Source organism: Schistocerca gregaria, chromosome 3 (assembly GCF_023897955.1).
Source record: "Schistocerca gregaria isolate iqSchGreg1 chromosome 3, iqSchGreg1.2, whole genome shotgun sequence".
NCBI classification, from domain to species: Eukaryota; Metazoa; Arthropoda; class Insecta; order Orthoptera; family Acrididae; genus Schistocerca; species Schistocerca gregaria.
This window is the reverse complement of record NC_064922.1, coordinates 592,001,543-592,015,591: the sequence shown is the minus strand read 5'-3', so window position 1 is coordinate 592,015,591 and position 14,049 is coordinate 592,001,543. Positions and strand designations below refer to the sequence as shown.

Below are 14,049 nucleotides of genomic sequence, written 5' to 3'. Positions count from 1 at the left end.
GAAAATTATCAGTGTGGCTTTGACATTTAACCTGAGCTGATGAGGTTTTTGTCACTGAGAACCTTTCCTGATCCATTGTGACGACTGAACCTTGGTCTCAACAACATAACCATAGACCTACGTCTCATCATCAGTTACGATTCTCTTAAGGAACATCTCTTTCTCAGTTGTGTGACCCAAAAGCTCTTCACAGATTGCGAGGTGTAGATAATTCTGATCTCTCATGAGCCGTGGGACAAACTTGGCAGCAACATGATGCAATCCAAGATGCTGTGCCAGGATTTCACGACGTGATCCAACTGAAATGTTGGATTCTTCTGCAACCCCTCAGGCAGTCAGTCTTTGATTGACATGAACAATTTCATTGACGTTCCTGAGATGAACATCATTGGTAAACGGTGAAAGGCTTCCTGAGCGAGGGTCATCTTCAATTTTTGTCCAGCCACTTTTAAACCATGTGAACCTTTCATACAACCGAGTATGACTCTAGCATTCAGCACCATAGGCTTCCTGCATCAGTTGGTGTGTCTCTGTAAAGGTTTTCTTGAGTTTTACACAAAATTTAATGTAGGTCCTATATCTCCAGCATTTCAAAATTTTCAAGCTGTGCGACAACTTTCTTCTCAATACAGCACTGAACAATAACTAAGAGACATACAACAATGAAACTTCCAGCAGTTACACATTAAACGCAGGCATGTGCAGGAATGCCAACCGCATTTCACTCCAACATACCTTAGGCGAGACATTACAAATGTTCTAGAATTTTTTTTTATAGATCTCATATGTGCTCTTTTTGTTTCTAATTCTTTGATTTCAGCTTACTTTTGTTTCTTCAATAATTATTCCTCCTTTTCTCTTTCACCATCCTTTGCCTTATGTTTCATATTGTCTTTGTACGAAGAATGTGCAGAGTGAAAATAGTGTATAAGCCTTTTGTCTATGTTTAAATTGTCAACTTTCTGATCTGGATCACATCATATATGTACCTCTGAGCAATACGACCATTTCCTGTTTTATTTTCAACTATAATTTCAGAGTTTACAGAAAAGATTTGATCAACAGAAGTAATTCCATGTGAAATTATTTTAATAATTTGCACAAAATCTTGGAATTTTGGGTATGGCTTTTGTGTTGGTGTAAGTTGGCACCAGCACACCATGCGGCATAGAGGCTGCGAGACAACAGACTCACAGGAAACGTGCCACGAACACCCCCTCAGCTGGGGAGGGTCTGTTTGAGTCTGTCGAACTGAGTAAGTTCCAGTGTCATCAATCGCAGCTCAGTGGGGACTGCAGTAGCCATTAGCTCCACCACTATCTTAGAGCCAGGCAGCACATATCAACCATAATAGTACATAGCAGACTTTGTACTTCACCAACGATAAAGAAGAGCTTGTACCCCAACGAATATCTTAAGTAAAGTAAACTTTCCAGTCTTATGAATTAAGTGCCCAGTTAATCTATGCATGCAGTCTGTGTTACAGAAAGAGGATACTGGCCACCAAAATACATCCTCTCCTTGCTTCCCATGGTACTGCTCTACAGAGACAATGAGACAAAATAAAATCTTTGAAGATAATTTGATTATATTAATTTAGGATTCAAGGTGGTTTTTACTTCTCTTGTAACATTTATTCTCATCTTCAATTCTTCTTTTTCTGTAGACCTCCACAAATTCAAGTTTGACACAGTCTGCCTTTGAACCAGACATTGTTCCATTTGACGTCGAAATTTCAAAACATGCTGCCAATCTTCTCTTAGCTACTTCCTGGTTTAATGCAGTTTTTTTGATTCAAGCAGCAAATTGCACATGTTACGGTGTATTTGAGCAGCGATCTTTCTTGCAAACATTTCTATTAAGCCAACAATGCATGTTCACATATTTTCCTTTATTAACAATATTTCATTGACAGATACATTTCTAATTTTTCAGACTGTTGTAAACCCATCCTCAGGTGCCGTACTGGAAATAGCAAAAGACTGGAGATAATTTTCACACACACACACACACACACACACACACACACACACACACACACACACACACACACACAAACACACACAAAATTCCTAAAAAGTTTTGAAAACTTTAAAAAAATTTCAAAACTGCCAACCGGGCTAGGTGCTGTGAAACCTATGTCAATGCGCAAGTGGCACCAGGCAGTAATATGGACGACTGCCTGGGTAGGGAATATACACAAATGATATCTTGACACATGCTGTGCTGCCTATGAGCACAGAACAGGGAGTCGAACGAGGAGGCAAATTGGTAAACCAGAGTGACAAAAGTGCTGCCATCCATTGACGGAGAGGAGAAAGCTGGGCCCCTAGTTCGGCCATCCACAATTTGAATTTAGTGGTTTACCCCACATTCTTCTCTCCGACTATAGATGACAGCACTTTTGCCCCTCTGGTTTATCAATTTGCCTCCTTGTTCGCATCTGCTACTCCCTGTTCTGCGCTCAAAGGCAGCACACCGCACCTGGTACATGCGGCGCTTGGGGACCACAGCACACCGTAAGTGTGATGATATCATTTGTATATATTCCCTACCCAGGCAGTTGTCCGTAGTACTGTCTGGTGCCACTTGTGCATTGACATAGGTTTCAAAGCACCTAGCCCGACCAGCAGTTTCTAAATGTTTTAAAAAGTTTTTAGAAAAAAAATTATATTTTTGTTTTTTGTGTGTTGCAGCATGTGAAAATTATCTTAAGGCTTTTGCTATTTCCAGTATGGCACCTGAGGATGGGCTTATAACAGTCCGAAACCAGTTGTGTGAAAATAAAGTAATTTACAACTGAAGTGGTATTTTCAACCTCTGCTATAATGCTCAGTTGCAGATGTTCTTCCAACAGGATTGTTTGCACCCCCTGTTAACTTTACAGAATTTCTTAACCTCAAACCTTGCCTCACCATTATTCCGCAAATCCCTCAACAAGCAAACTAACCTTTCATCTGCAGAAAGAACCACAGTCCACCATCTAAAAACTTACCCTGACCTTATAATCAATCCTACCTGCGGACAAAGGCTCCAGCACTGTCGATTTGAAATGCGAGGATTACCTGGTGGAAGGACTCCACCAGCTGTCATACTTCCACCAACAAACCTTGCCACAGTTACCCCATTCCAGTAATCCAGCAAGATCTCAAATCCTTAGGTCCATCCCAGAACCCCTCCGTGAAGTCCATCTCTCTGTTCACCACTACCACAACACACACTCCTACCTTCTACATTGCTTCCTAAAGTCCATAAACGTAATCACACAGAATGCCCCCTTGTATCCTCACATACAATTACTTGTCTTTGGAAGGCATTACAAACAGATTTGTGGAGTTTTTGCATCCATTTAAAGTTGGCACATTTTTTTGTTCCTTCTGCAACAGTGTTCTGATGTGTTTGGTGTACCAAGGAGGATCAGCTTCATCGTTTGTTAATTTATTTGGTATAAATCTCTCAATTGCTGCCGATACTGTTTCTTTGAATTCAAGCCACATCTGGTCTACACTTACATTGTTAATTTGGAAGGAGTGGAAATTGTGTCTCAGGAAGGTGTCAAGTGAATTTTTATCTACTTTTTTTGAATAGGTGTATTTCTCATTTATTTTTGGAGGATCTGGTGGTTACAATGTTCAGTCTTGCTACGACAACCCTGTGTTCACTAATTCCTGTACCTGTTTTAATGCTCGTTACCACCTCAGGATTATTTGTTGCTTAAAGGTCAAGTGTGTTTTTAAAAATGTTTACTATTCGCATGGGCTCATGCATTAACTGCTCGAAATAATTTTCAGAGAACTTATTTAGCACAATTTTTGATGATGTTATATGCGTACTTCTGGAATTAAACACGTTTTCTTGCCAAGAATGACTTCTGCCCATATTCTCAGGAACTATATATACTTCAATTTCGTGACAAGGTTAACTACTACTAACAGCAAGAAACACACCACCGCCAATTGGGCTCAGCCTATCTTTTTGGAATACCATTACATTCTTCTCAAAAATTTTGGGCAAATTTATCTCCAGCTTTAGCCAGCTTTCAGTGCCTATAATGATTTAAGCACCAGTGTTCTGATCTGCTGCTGTCCCCCAAGAAAAATATTTATCACAAAACTTATCAGCAGCATTTTTCTTACAGTGCAACATTTATCAATCCTGTGTGACAAATAACTAGAACAAAAATGACAGGAGACATCAGGCTTTTGGGTGTAACAAGTGTAAATTCTAGCTAAGCTTGGAAGTTTATTACGATTTATCAACCTTCCACCTGTAACTTGAAAACATACTTGGCATTATTTGTACGTGCATTGGTGTTAGCTTCCTACATTTTTTTTAGGTACAATAATTTAAAATTACAATGAGACAGAGAGGCAGTTCAGTATGTCATTTCAGAAAGTGGAGTTCCAGTACTGCTGATACATTTAAAAATGGAAAAAAATATTGTTAGGCTTCTGAATTATTATTTCTTTCTTTATTTCTTTGAGGAGGAATGAGAGAGATGATAAAGTATAGAACAGGTAGAGAGGCCACGGGTTCCAGCTTAAGTTTCCAACTGTTGTCAGGATGAAGGGAAACTAGGACAATGAGTGAGAAGTTGGAGACAGAATGAGGATCTCCTGCTATCTCTAACACTTTACTGCTCCATCTTTATTTCCCACTGTTCACATCATGCATACATTACAAACCACTGTGACATGCATGACAAAGGGTATTTATCATTATACACATATTAGGGTTTCTTCCCATTCTACTTTTAAATGGAGCATGGACAAAATTACCATTTACGTGCATCTGTGTGCTCTGTAATTACTGTAATCTTGTCTTTGCAACTCCTATAGGAGCAATACTGAAGGGTCTGCAACATATTTTAAATTCAATACTGGTTTTTGAAACTTTGTACGCACACTTTTGTCAGATAGTGTGTATATATCTTCATATGTATGCCAACCCACATTTTTCCTCATTTCCATTACACTGTCCTCTGAGTCAAACAAACTTTTTACCTTCTGTGTTGCCCTTCTCTTCATACATTCAATATCCCCTGTTAGTTCTGTTTCTATGAGTCGCACACACTTGAGCAACATTCCAAAAGTGTTCTGTATGCAGTCTTCTTTGTACACAAACTGCATGTTCTCCAGTTCTAACAATGAACTGAAGTCTGCCACCTAATTCACCTGAGACTGAGCCTATGTGATGATTTAATTTTATTTTGTCATGAATTACTGAAGTCAATTATTTCTATTTCTGACCAACTGCAACTACAAGTTGCTGATAGTGCATTTAGAGGTACTATTTTTCTGCTTCTTTTGTAAAGTGCAAAACTAAAACAAAAAATAATACAAGCTTTCCAAACCTTCATAAAACAGATCTGTTTGCAACAACAACAGTAACAGCAGCAGCTGCTACAGCTCCACCATAAAATGTGAAGTGCATCAAAATACAAATTTCATCAAAACTTCATTACACACTTGATGTATTTGAAGAAATGAGTGACTCTCACTCTCAAAAATTGCTGGCATGGTGTGAATGACTGTCATGGCATCAAAAATTCTTGTTTGGTTTATATTTCTGACCCCCACTCCCTTCCTACAGTAATTCAGTACTAGTGCAAAGCTACTTACTGAGTGGAGATATAATGAATGTTGGAACTGTACTGTTTTAGACACTCCATGCAATACTTATGCTTTGCCTTTAATCTATGGTTAACCCCAGATATGTGCATATCAGACTGGTGGTGTTTTGGATGGAGTTATGTTTGAGTCGAGGTCAGTCTGAAGAAAGATTGATTTCTGTACCGAGTTTTGCATTTAAGAATGGAAAAGAGTTGTAACAAACAAACTGAAGGTTATGCCAATATTCTACATGGAATTATTTGGACACAAAAACTGAAAGGCCAATAAATGTCTTCATCACACCTCTGCTGGTGAGACTAAATTTCAACTCTACACCTGCTAATTTCACTGTTGTCATAAAAGTTACAGATCAATGGCACAGGCACAATAGGGAGATGGCAGTTTAGCAGATGCGCTTCCAGTAAACTGTTAATTTATTTCTCTATGCTGCTACAAGGATGGCGACTTCCATATCGGGCCACATACTGCACCGAGTAGTCCACCGACCATAGCTAATCTGTTTTTCACTTCAAAAACATAAAACAACACTATTTATTTAGGGATGTGAAATAGGCTTAATTATTGTATGAATACTGTAGGTAGGACATTTTATGAGAATAGCTTTAGCAAAATGGGATCTGTTTGTCTAGTTCCTCTTTGTGATTCTTAATGTCTCTATGCCCCGAAAAAATTTAATGGAAACTATACTGTTTATGTTATTCAACATAACAACATAGCCTGAAACAGAAAAAAGGCATCTTTAATACCTACTCATCCCAGGGAAAACAGCAATTCATATTCATTGGTCTGCTTTAAATAGTTAAGACTATAAAATGGCTAGACCCATTCTGAAAGCATGATTGTACATTTGGCTAACTTAGACACACATTTTAAAATACCTACGACAGTTTTAGTGGACATCTTGAATGTTACAAGGAGGAGACTAGCAGTTCTATAGCTTCTGAATACATGTCTCTTTGCTTATAAAGTGGAACAATGATAACACTTCTCCAGTGATGGGAAAATAAAATTAATATTGAACAAACTATTTTGCAAGTTTACTCTGGGTTTAGCTAGTCGTCAGTTCTCCCAAAATATCATCATTGGGATTGAAACACATTGTATTAGCATGTATGTATCATCTAATAGTTTAATATGGTGATAAACATTTAATCTACGAGATCCGGGAATGAAGTAAGTAATCCGATTTTCAGAAGATTGACGTCTCCTTAAGTGTGCACTGATTTCTCATTTGGAAGATATGGATAGGCATTTAAAGTTTCAAATACGTTCCAGGATAATATAACTGCCAGACACCGAGGACACGTACTTTCTTGAATTTGTTCTCATTTCCTTGTGAACAGATGAGGCATGCCGTCTTTTCCATGTCTTTTTCTCCTCCCCCCCTCCCCTCCCCCTCACCTTTTTCTGGGCTGATACACAAAAGATTTTTCAAAAAGCAAACAAAGATGCTAAATCTGAAGTGGGTGTAATGTGTAATTTAACAGAATTAGAGCCTTTTTTTCCATCAAAAATCCGACTTTTCAATCAGATCCATCTCAACCCAGTGATTGACATCAAATAGTCAACTACTCACAGTCCAGCATTGGGATTCTTCTGTCTCCAATGTGTTACAAGTGCGTCTACTATTTATCCTTATATTTACAGCTATATCTTTAATACGTCCATCATTTAAATAATTTCTAGAGAATTTTATTTATGAACCTGTGTGCATTTTAATTCCATCATTCATTGAAATTAACATTGTAGACCAAATAATTTAATTTGCTGCTCAGCTCTATTAGATCCACATTTGATCTGTTCTTTAGTTCTTACTGACTCTCCCCTAGAAATGGGATTGATCTCATTTAATGGGAATAATCCCCTTCTAAAGGGGGACCAATAAGAAGACTTCGATATTTGTAACATAACTGTGTTAGTTATATTCCAACAAACTTATGAAATGCCAAATAGAAGAAATTTTTGTTCATTTTATTTCCCCATTTGGAAAATTATTTGCACAAGCTCTTTTCATCAATGAGACTTATAATATAGCATAAAATGAAAAACATAGTGTGTAGTTTGGGATCTTTTTTTTTAATACCTGAGGTAATCCCAAAGCCAACAAGCTGGACCCAAGGCAATTTCCTGCTGAGGCGTGTGATATAACCACTCAATGGGCCTTTCTGTTGGTAGGAACACATCATTATCTGCTGAAAGTGCAAAATCTACACTTATACGTGGATAAGAAGGACTAGCTGCTGCATGATGTGTTCGAGATCGCACAGCATTGCGGTAAGTGCGTATGTCTTCAAGATCCACTGTTGATACTACTACTTCCTGTGTGGGAAGAAAGCCATAGATAATTAGAAAACAATTTATAATATGGCATTTGTATTCTGAATACTCCTAAAATAATAATAATAATAATAATGTGTTATTTAGCAACTTGTGAATAATACATATATTACTAAATTAATAGACATTACCTATAATAATAAAACAATTACTGGTAAAAAATAATATGATGTGGCTGATTAAGAAAATAACACTTCAGAGCAATTCATAAATTTGTTCAAAAAGTTGATACTATGAAAATTGTGGTATGTACTACTGGGCCAAAGATAAGCTACGAAGCTGGGCACAAATTCCATACTTATAGACCTACATCCTTAGATTCTGACATTTTGCACTGGGATGGTAACTCATTCTCCAGATGGAAAACCTTAGTCACACGCCAAATTTTAAAAGGAACTTTAACTCATATTTAAATAAAACAATTTTCTCAATTATCAACACCAAGTGTTTAACATGTGTGAATGTCATTGAGAAACAGTCAGGTGCTTACTCATTTGTACAGATGCCTGGCACTAAAAGGAAATTCAAAAAGGAAATGGAAACTGACTGGGGATGGGGAAAGGCTGGAAAGGGCAGAATGTAGGGTACTAGCAGGGGACAGGGGAGGGTGAGAGGAGATGGCATGGGAGGGCAGTATACACAATTATTTTATAAAAACATTTTGAAAACTAATCAGTATAAACTTATGTAAAGTAACCTCAGTTATCAACTTATTACACCATAGCTACTGAAATAGTACATAATAAACACTGATGATAAAGCACTGATAATACTTACCACTTCAGACAAACTAAACTGCTGGCTTCGATTCAAGATACCACCATTCAGAGCTATACATGAACATCCATTGAAATACATTCTCTGGCCATCACAGCCACGAAGATTGCTGAACAGGTAACAACCCCCTGCCTGCAATTTTTAAGTCAAATAATGCTGTGAAACTGGAAAACCAAAACAAGTGCTGGTTATATGAGTTGATGCAATCAACACTAATTCAGTGAGTCTTAAAGTTTCCACGAAATTCTGAACATCATGTGTTAACTTAATTACAAAATGTATGTATTGTCACCTCGGTTGCATAGCATTGTTGTCAAATTGACCATGGTTTTGACAGCATTAAAGCAGTCTTCATCAGAATAAAAATAAGAAAGGATTTCATGGAATTACACCATAGGTGAAAAACATCTGAGCAAAAATGCTCGTCAAACTGAAATTACCACAAGAATAAAAATTAAACTGTAAAAATATAACATGTTTGCCAATTGGAATAAAATGTCCCATCGAAATACAATGGCAGTCGCGAGGTCGCTTAGGGCTAAGAACTGCATCAAAACGCCGCTACCGTCACACTAGTGTATTTCGATCGAACATTTTATTCCAATTGACAAACATGTTATATTTTTACAGTTTAATTTTTATTCTTGTGATAATTTCAATTTGACAAGAGCATTTTTGCTCAGATGTTTTTCACCTATGGTATGATTACATATAATCCTATGTAATTTTTATTCTGATGAAGACTGCCTTAGTGCTGTCGAAACCATGGTCAATTTGACAATTTTATGCAGCCAAGGTGGCTATACATACATTTTGTAATTAAGTTTCCATGAACTTATTTTGTTGGTAAAAGGAATGAAGAAAGGAGACAGAGGTTATCATTCTACTGACAATAATATCATTAATACACTGAGCATTAATTTCAATGGACAAAACCGAGGAGGACAATGCATCATTGTCCCACTTACATAACCATCTTGTTTTTCAATTAAAGTGATTTGGGGATACTAAATAAACACAGTTGGGCAAATGAAAATATAAAACTGCTCAAGTAATATATTGTCTTAGTTACTGTGACACCTCATCAGTTATTAGTCCTCAATTTATACCCTGACAAATTTAAATGAAGCAGACACTAGAAGAAAAACTAGGTGTTAAGTTTTATAGTTAAAAAGCAGAAGCTTGTTTTTCAAGCTTGGTGAGCAAGAAATTCATTTACAGCCATCTTGGGTGTAATTAATAAGGTTGTCCTTGACTCAAAATTTGGTTCGAACACTACAGTGGTTTAATGTGCATGGCTCAAACAGAGGTGTGTATGCCTTTGCTTGCACACAAATTTACTTATATAGTTGGGTTCCAAACCATGGAGTGACTGGGCATCTTTCACAATAACAAATCATTATCACAGATAAAAGCAGTGATATGGGATAGAAAAATTCCTAGGACCAACCAAGAACACCAGACCTTCAGATCTGAAGCTGCACATTCATCCACTAAGTCACACAAGAATTCACCAAAAGATCCTGATTAGTGTCACACAGAATTACATCAATTATGATAGTTAGCATTTGTCTTCTGTGGTAGTACAGTGAATGGCTGAAAACATGTCTGAAAAGTATGCACCTCTACCATATGGTTAAATGGATATGGCATCCTTTTGGGTAAAATCTTCTGGAAGCAAAATAGCTCATCATACGAATCTCCAGGCAGGGACAAATCAGGAGTAGTCATTCAAAAAACAACACTGGCATTCTACAGGTTGGGATGTGGAATATTGGCTGCCTCAACAGGGCAATCAGAATAAATAATTTTGGGTGGATTGTTTCAAGTTAAATACAGTGGGAATTAGCAAAGAGTGAAGGACTTCTGGTCAGATGGACACAGGGTCATAAATACAGAATCAAATAGTGTAATGCAAGGGTTGTCTAATGATGAATACAAAAATCAGTAATGTGAGTAAGTTCTGTGAATAGCATAGTGAATTTCTAATCACAGCAACAATAGATATTAGGCCATAATTCACAAGAACAGTACAGGTTTCCTCTGCTGAGGTTGATATTGACAGAGCACACGATATAAAATAAATTAACCAGGTAATTAAGGGAGACAAAAACTGAATTGTGATGAACTGGAATTCAATAGTAGGAAGATACAGTACAATAGTAGGAGAACATGGACTAGGGGTAGGAGTGAAAGAGGAAGCCATCTTGCAGAATTTTACACAGAGCACCGTCTCATCATTGCTAACACTTGGTTTAAAAATCGTGTAAGACGACTGTATACCTGGAAGGGACCTGGATGTACTGAAAGGTTTCAATTTAATTACATAATGATAAGACAGAGACACTGGAACCAGGTTTTAACCTGTAAGACATTTTAAGGAGCAGATGCGAAATGTAACTGGTTATGAACTTCAGATTAAAAAAGAAGAAATTGCAGTAGGTAGGAAATTAAGGAGATGAGATATTGATAAAACAAAAACACCATAGTTTGTTGAGAGTTTCAAAGGTTAAATGGGTAGCATTAGGCAATTACTGACTAGAATATGGGTAAGCCACACAATAGAAGATGAACGGGCAGCCTTGAGAGATGAAATAGTGAAGGCAGCAGAGCATCAAATAGGGTAAAAAGACAAAGCCTAGTAGAAATCCATGGATTAATCAGGAGATAATGAATTTAATTAACAAAAGGCGAAAACAAAAATGAAGCAAATGAAACAGGTGAAAAGAAATATAGACTTATAAAAAATGTGATTTGCAGAGAGTTCAAAATGGCTACGCACGGATGGCTAGAAGACAAATTAAAGGATGTATAAGCATGTATAAGTAGGAGTAAGGCATATTCCACCTATCAAAGAGAGCTTTGGAGAAAAGAAAAGCTGCTGAATGAATATTATGAGATCATGTGATAAGACATTATTAAGAATAGAAGAGAAAGTTGAAAGGTGGAAGGAGTATAATGAGGGTCTATACAAGGGAGATGAAATTTAAGGTAATGGAGAAGAGGAAGTAGATGAAGACGAGTCAGGAGAAGTGACACTGAGGGAACAATTTGAAAGAGCACCTAATAACAAGTTGACTAAAGGCTCCTAGAATTAATAACATTCCTTCAGCATTACTGACATCCTAGGGAGAGGCAGCAACGAAAAACCTGTTCAATCTAATGTGCAAGAGGCACGAGACAGGTGAAACACCTCCAGATTTAAAAAAAAAAAGAGAGAGAGAGAGAGAGAGAGAGAGAGAGAGAGAGAGAGAGAGAGAGAGAGAGAGAGAGAGAGAGAGAGAGAATGCAATAATCCAAATTCAATAGACGATAGGATCTGCAGGTGTCAATATTAATGATCTATTAGTTAATAACACTGGCTGCAAAATTCTGTCATATTATTTACATGAGAATGGAAAAACTTGAAGGCTACTCATGGAAGGACAGTTTCGGTTCAGAAGAAATGCAGGAGTACATGAGGCAATACTGGCCCTACCATTTGTCCTAGAAGATTGGCTGAAGGAAGGAACACTTACATTTATAGCATTAGTAGATTTACAGAAAGCTTTTGACAATGCTGACTGGAAAACACCCTTTGAAATTCTGAAGATAGCAGGTATAAAAAGCAGGCAGTGAAAGTTTATTTTGGACTCTTGTAGAAATCAGACTACAGTTTTAAGAGTTGAAAGGTATGAAAGGCAAGCCATTGCTGAGAAGAAAGCGAGACATGGTTGTAGCCCATCCCAGTGTTATTCAGTGAGTGTTGATGACATTGTAATTCTGTCAGAAACAGCAAAAGATTTACAAGATCAGTTGAATTTAATTGATAGTCTCTTGGAAAGAAGTTATACAAAGAATGGCAATAAAAGTAAAAAAAAAAAAAGAGTAACTGAATGTAGTCAAATCAAATTAAGTGATGCTGAAGGAATTAATTTAGGAAATCAAACATGAAAGTAATAGTCAAGTTTTGCTACTTAAGTAGCAAAACAACTGATGAAGATTAAAGTAGATAGGATATAAAATGCAGATTGGTTATAGCAAAAAAAGCATTTCTGAAAAAAAAAGAAATTTGTTAGTAACTAATGTAGTTTTAAGTGTGAAAAGTCTTTTCTGGGGGTCTCTGAATGGAATGTGTGATATTGTCAGCTGGAACAACTGCATCTGCAGTTGCATTGCTGACTATTGTAATTTTTCTTTCCAGTAGTTATGCCTATTATTATATTGTTGTGTGTACCGTACATCAATGACATGTTTGTATATGCTGGCAAAAAAAGAATCGGACTTTGCTCCACCTCAATTTATTATTCAGTAATTACTTTTATTGCAATGAGTCCAACAAGCTTTAACTTCAACATCTATACTCTGCAAACCATCACGAAGTGCATGGCAGAGGGTACATCCCATTGTACCAGTTAACGGGGTTTTCTTCCCATTCCATTCATGTATGGAGCCCGCGAAGAATGATTGTCTAGTTGTTTTAATCTTATTCTCATGATCCCTACATGAACAATATGGGTAGGGGCTGTAATATATTCCTAGAGTCATCATTTAAATCTGGTTCTTGAAATTTTGATAATATACTTTCTTGGGATAGTTTACATCTGCCTTCAAGAGTGTTCCAGTACAGTTCCTCCAGTATCTCTGTGACACTCGCCCATGGATCAGACAAACCTGTGACCATTGTGCCATCCTTCTCTGTATATGTTGAATATCCCCATTAGTCCTGTATGGTAAGGATCCCAAACACTTCACCAATATTCTAGAACTTTTTGTGCAAGTGATTTATAAGCAATCTCTTTTGTAGACTGATTGCACTTCCCCGGTTTTCTGACAATAAACTGAAGTCTACCACCTGCTTTACCCATAACTGAACCTATGTGATCATTCCATTTCATTTTATTTCAATATTCAAGTGTTACACACAGGTATTTGTGTGAGTTACCCAATTCCAACAGTGACTCACTGATATTCTAGTCAGAGGATACTACATTTTCGTTTCGTGAAGTGCAAATTTTACATTTCTGAATATTTAGAGCAAATTTCTTATCCCTGCACCTTGTTGCTACCTTATCGAGATCTGCATTAATACTTATGCAGCTTCTTTCAGACAGTACTTCATTATAGATAACTGTACCATCTGCAAAAAGTCAAGTTACTAATGTATGCAAGGTCATTAATATACAACATGAACAGCAAGAGTCCCAAGACATTTAGGCCATGTTAATAAAAAAAAAATACTCTTAACTGAACTTCTTACTGTCGCAAGACTTAACATCATGTGAGTTAATATACATTTGTAAAAGAAGAAAGGCCATTCATT

At 37.0% G+C, this 14,049-nt stretch overlaps 1 protein-coding gene across 1 annotated transcript in view; it reads right to left on the bottom strand.

Annotated features, from left to right (window-relative positions):
• Positions 1 to 14,049, bottom strand: part of LOC126353906 (glutamine-dependent NAD(+) synthetase) — a 190,750-nt gene that overhangs the window by 124,155 nt on the left and 52,546 nt on the right. Inside the window, exons 7-8 of the mRNA XM_050003134.1 lie at positions 8,748 to 8,879; positions 7,717 to 7,952 (exon numbers count right to left, since the gene is read on the bottom strand). Of these exons, the coding sequence (XP_049859091.1) occupies positions 7,717 to 7,952; positions 8,748 to 8,879 (368 nt within the window). The remainder of the gene's footprint in view (positions 1 to 7,716; positions 7,953 to 8,747; positions 8,880 to 14,049) is intronic.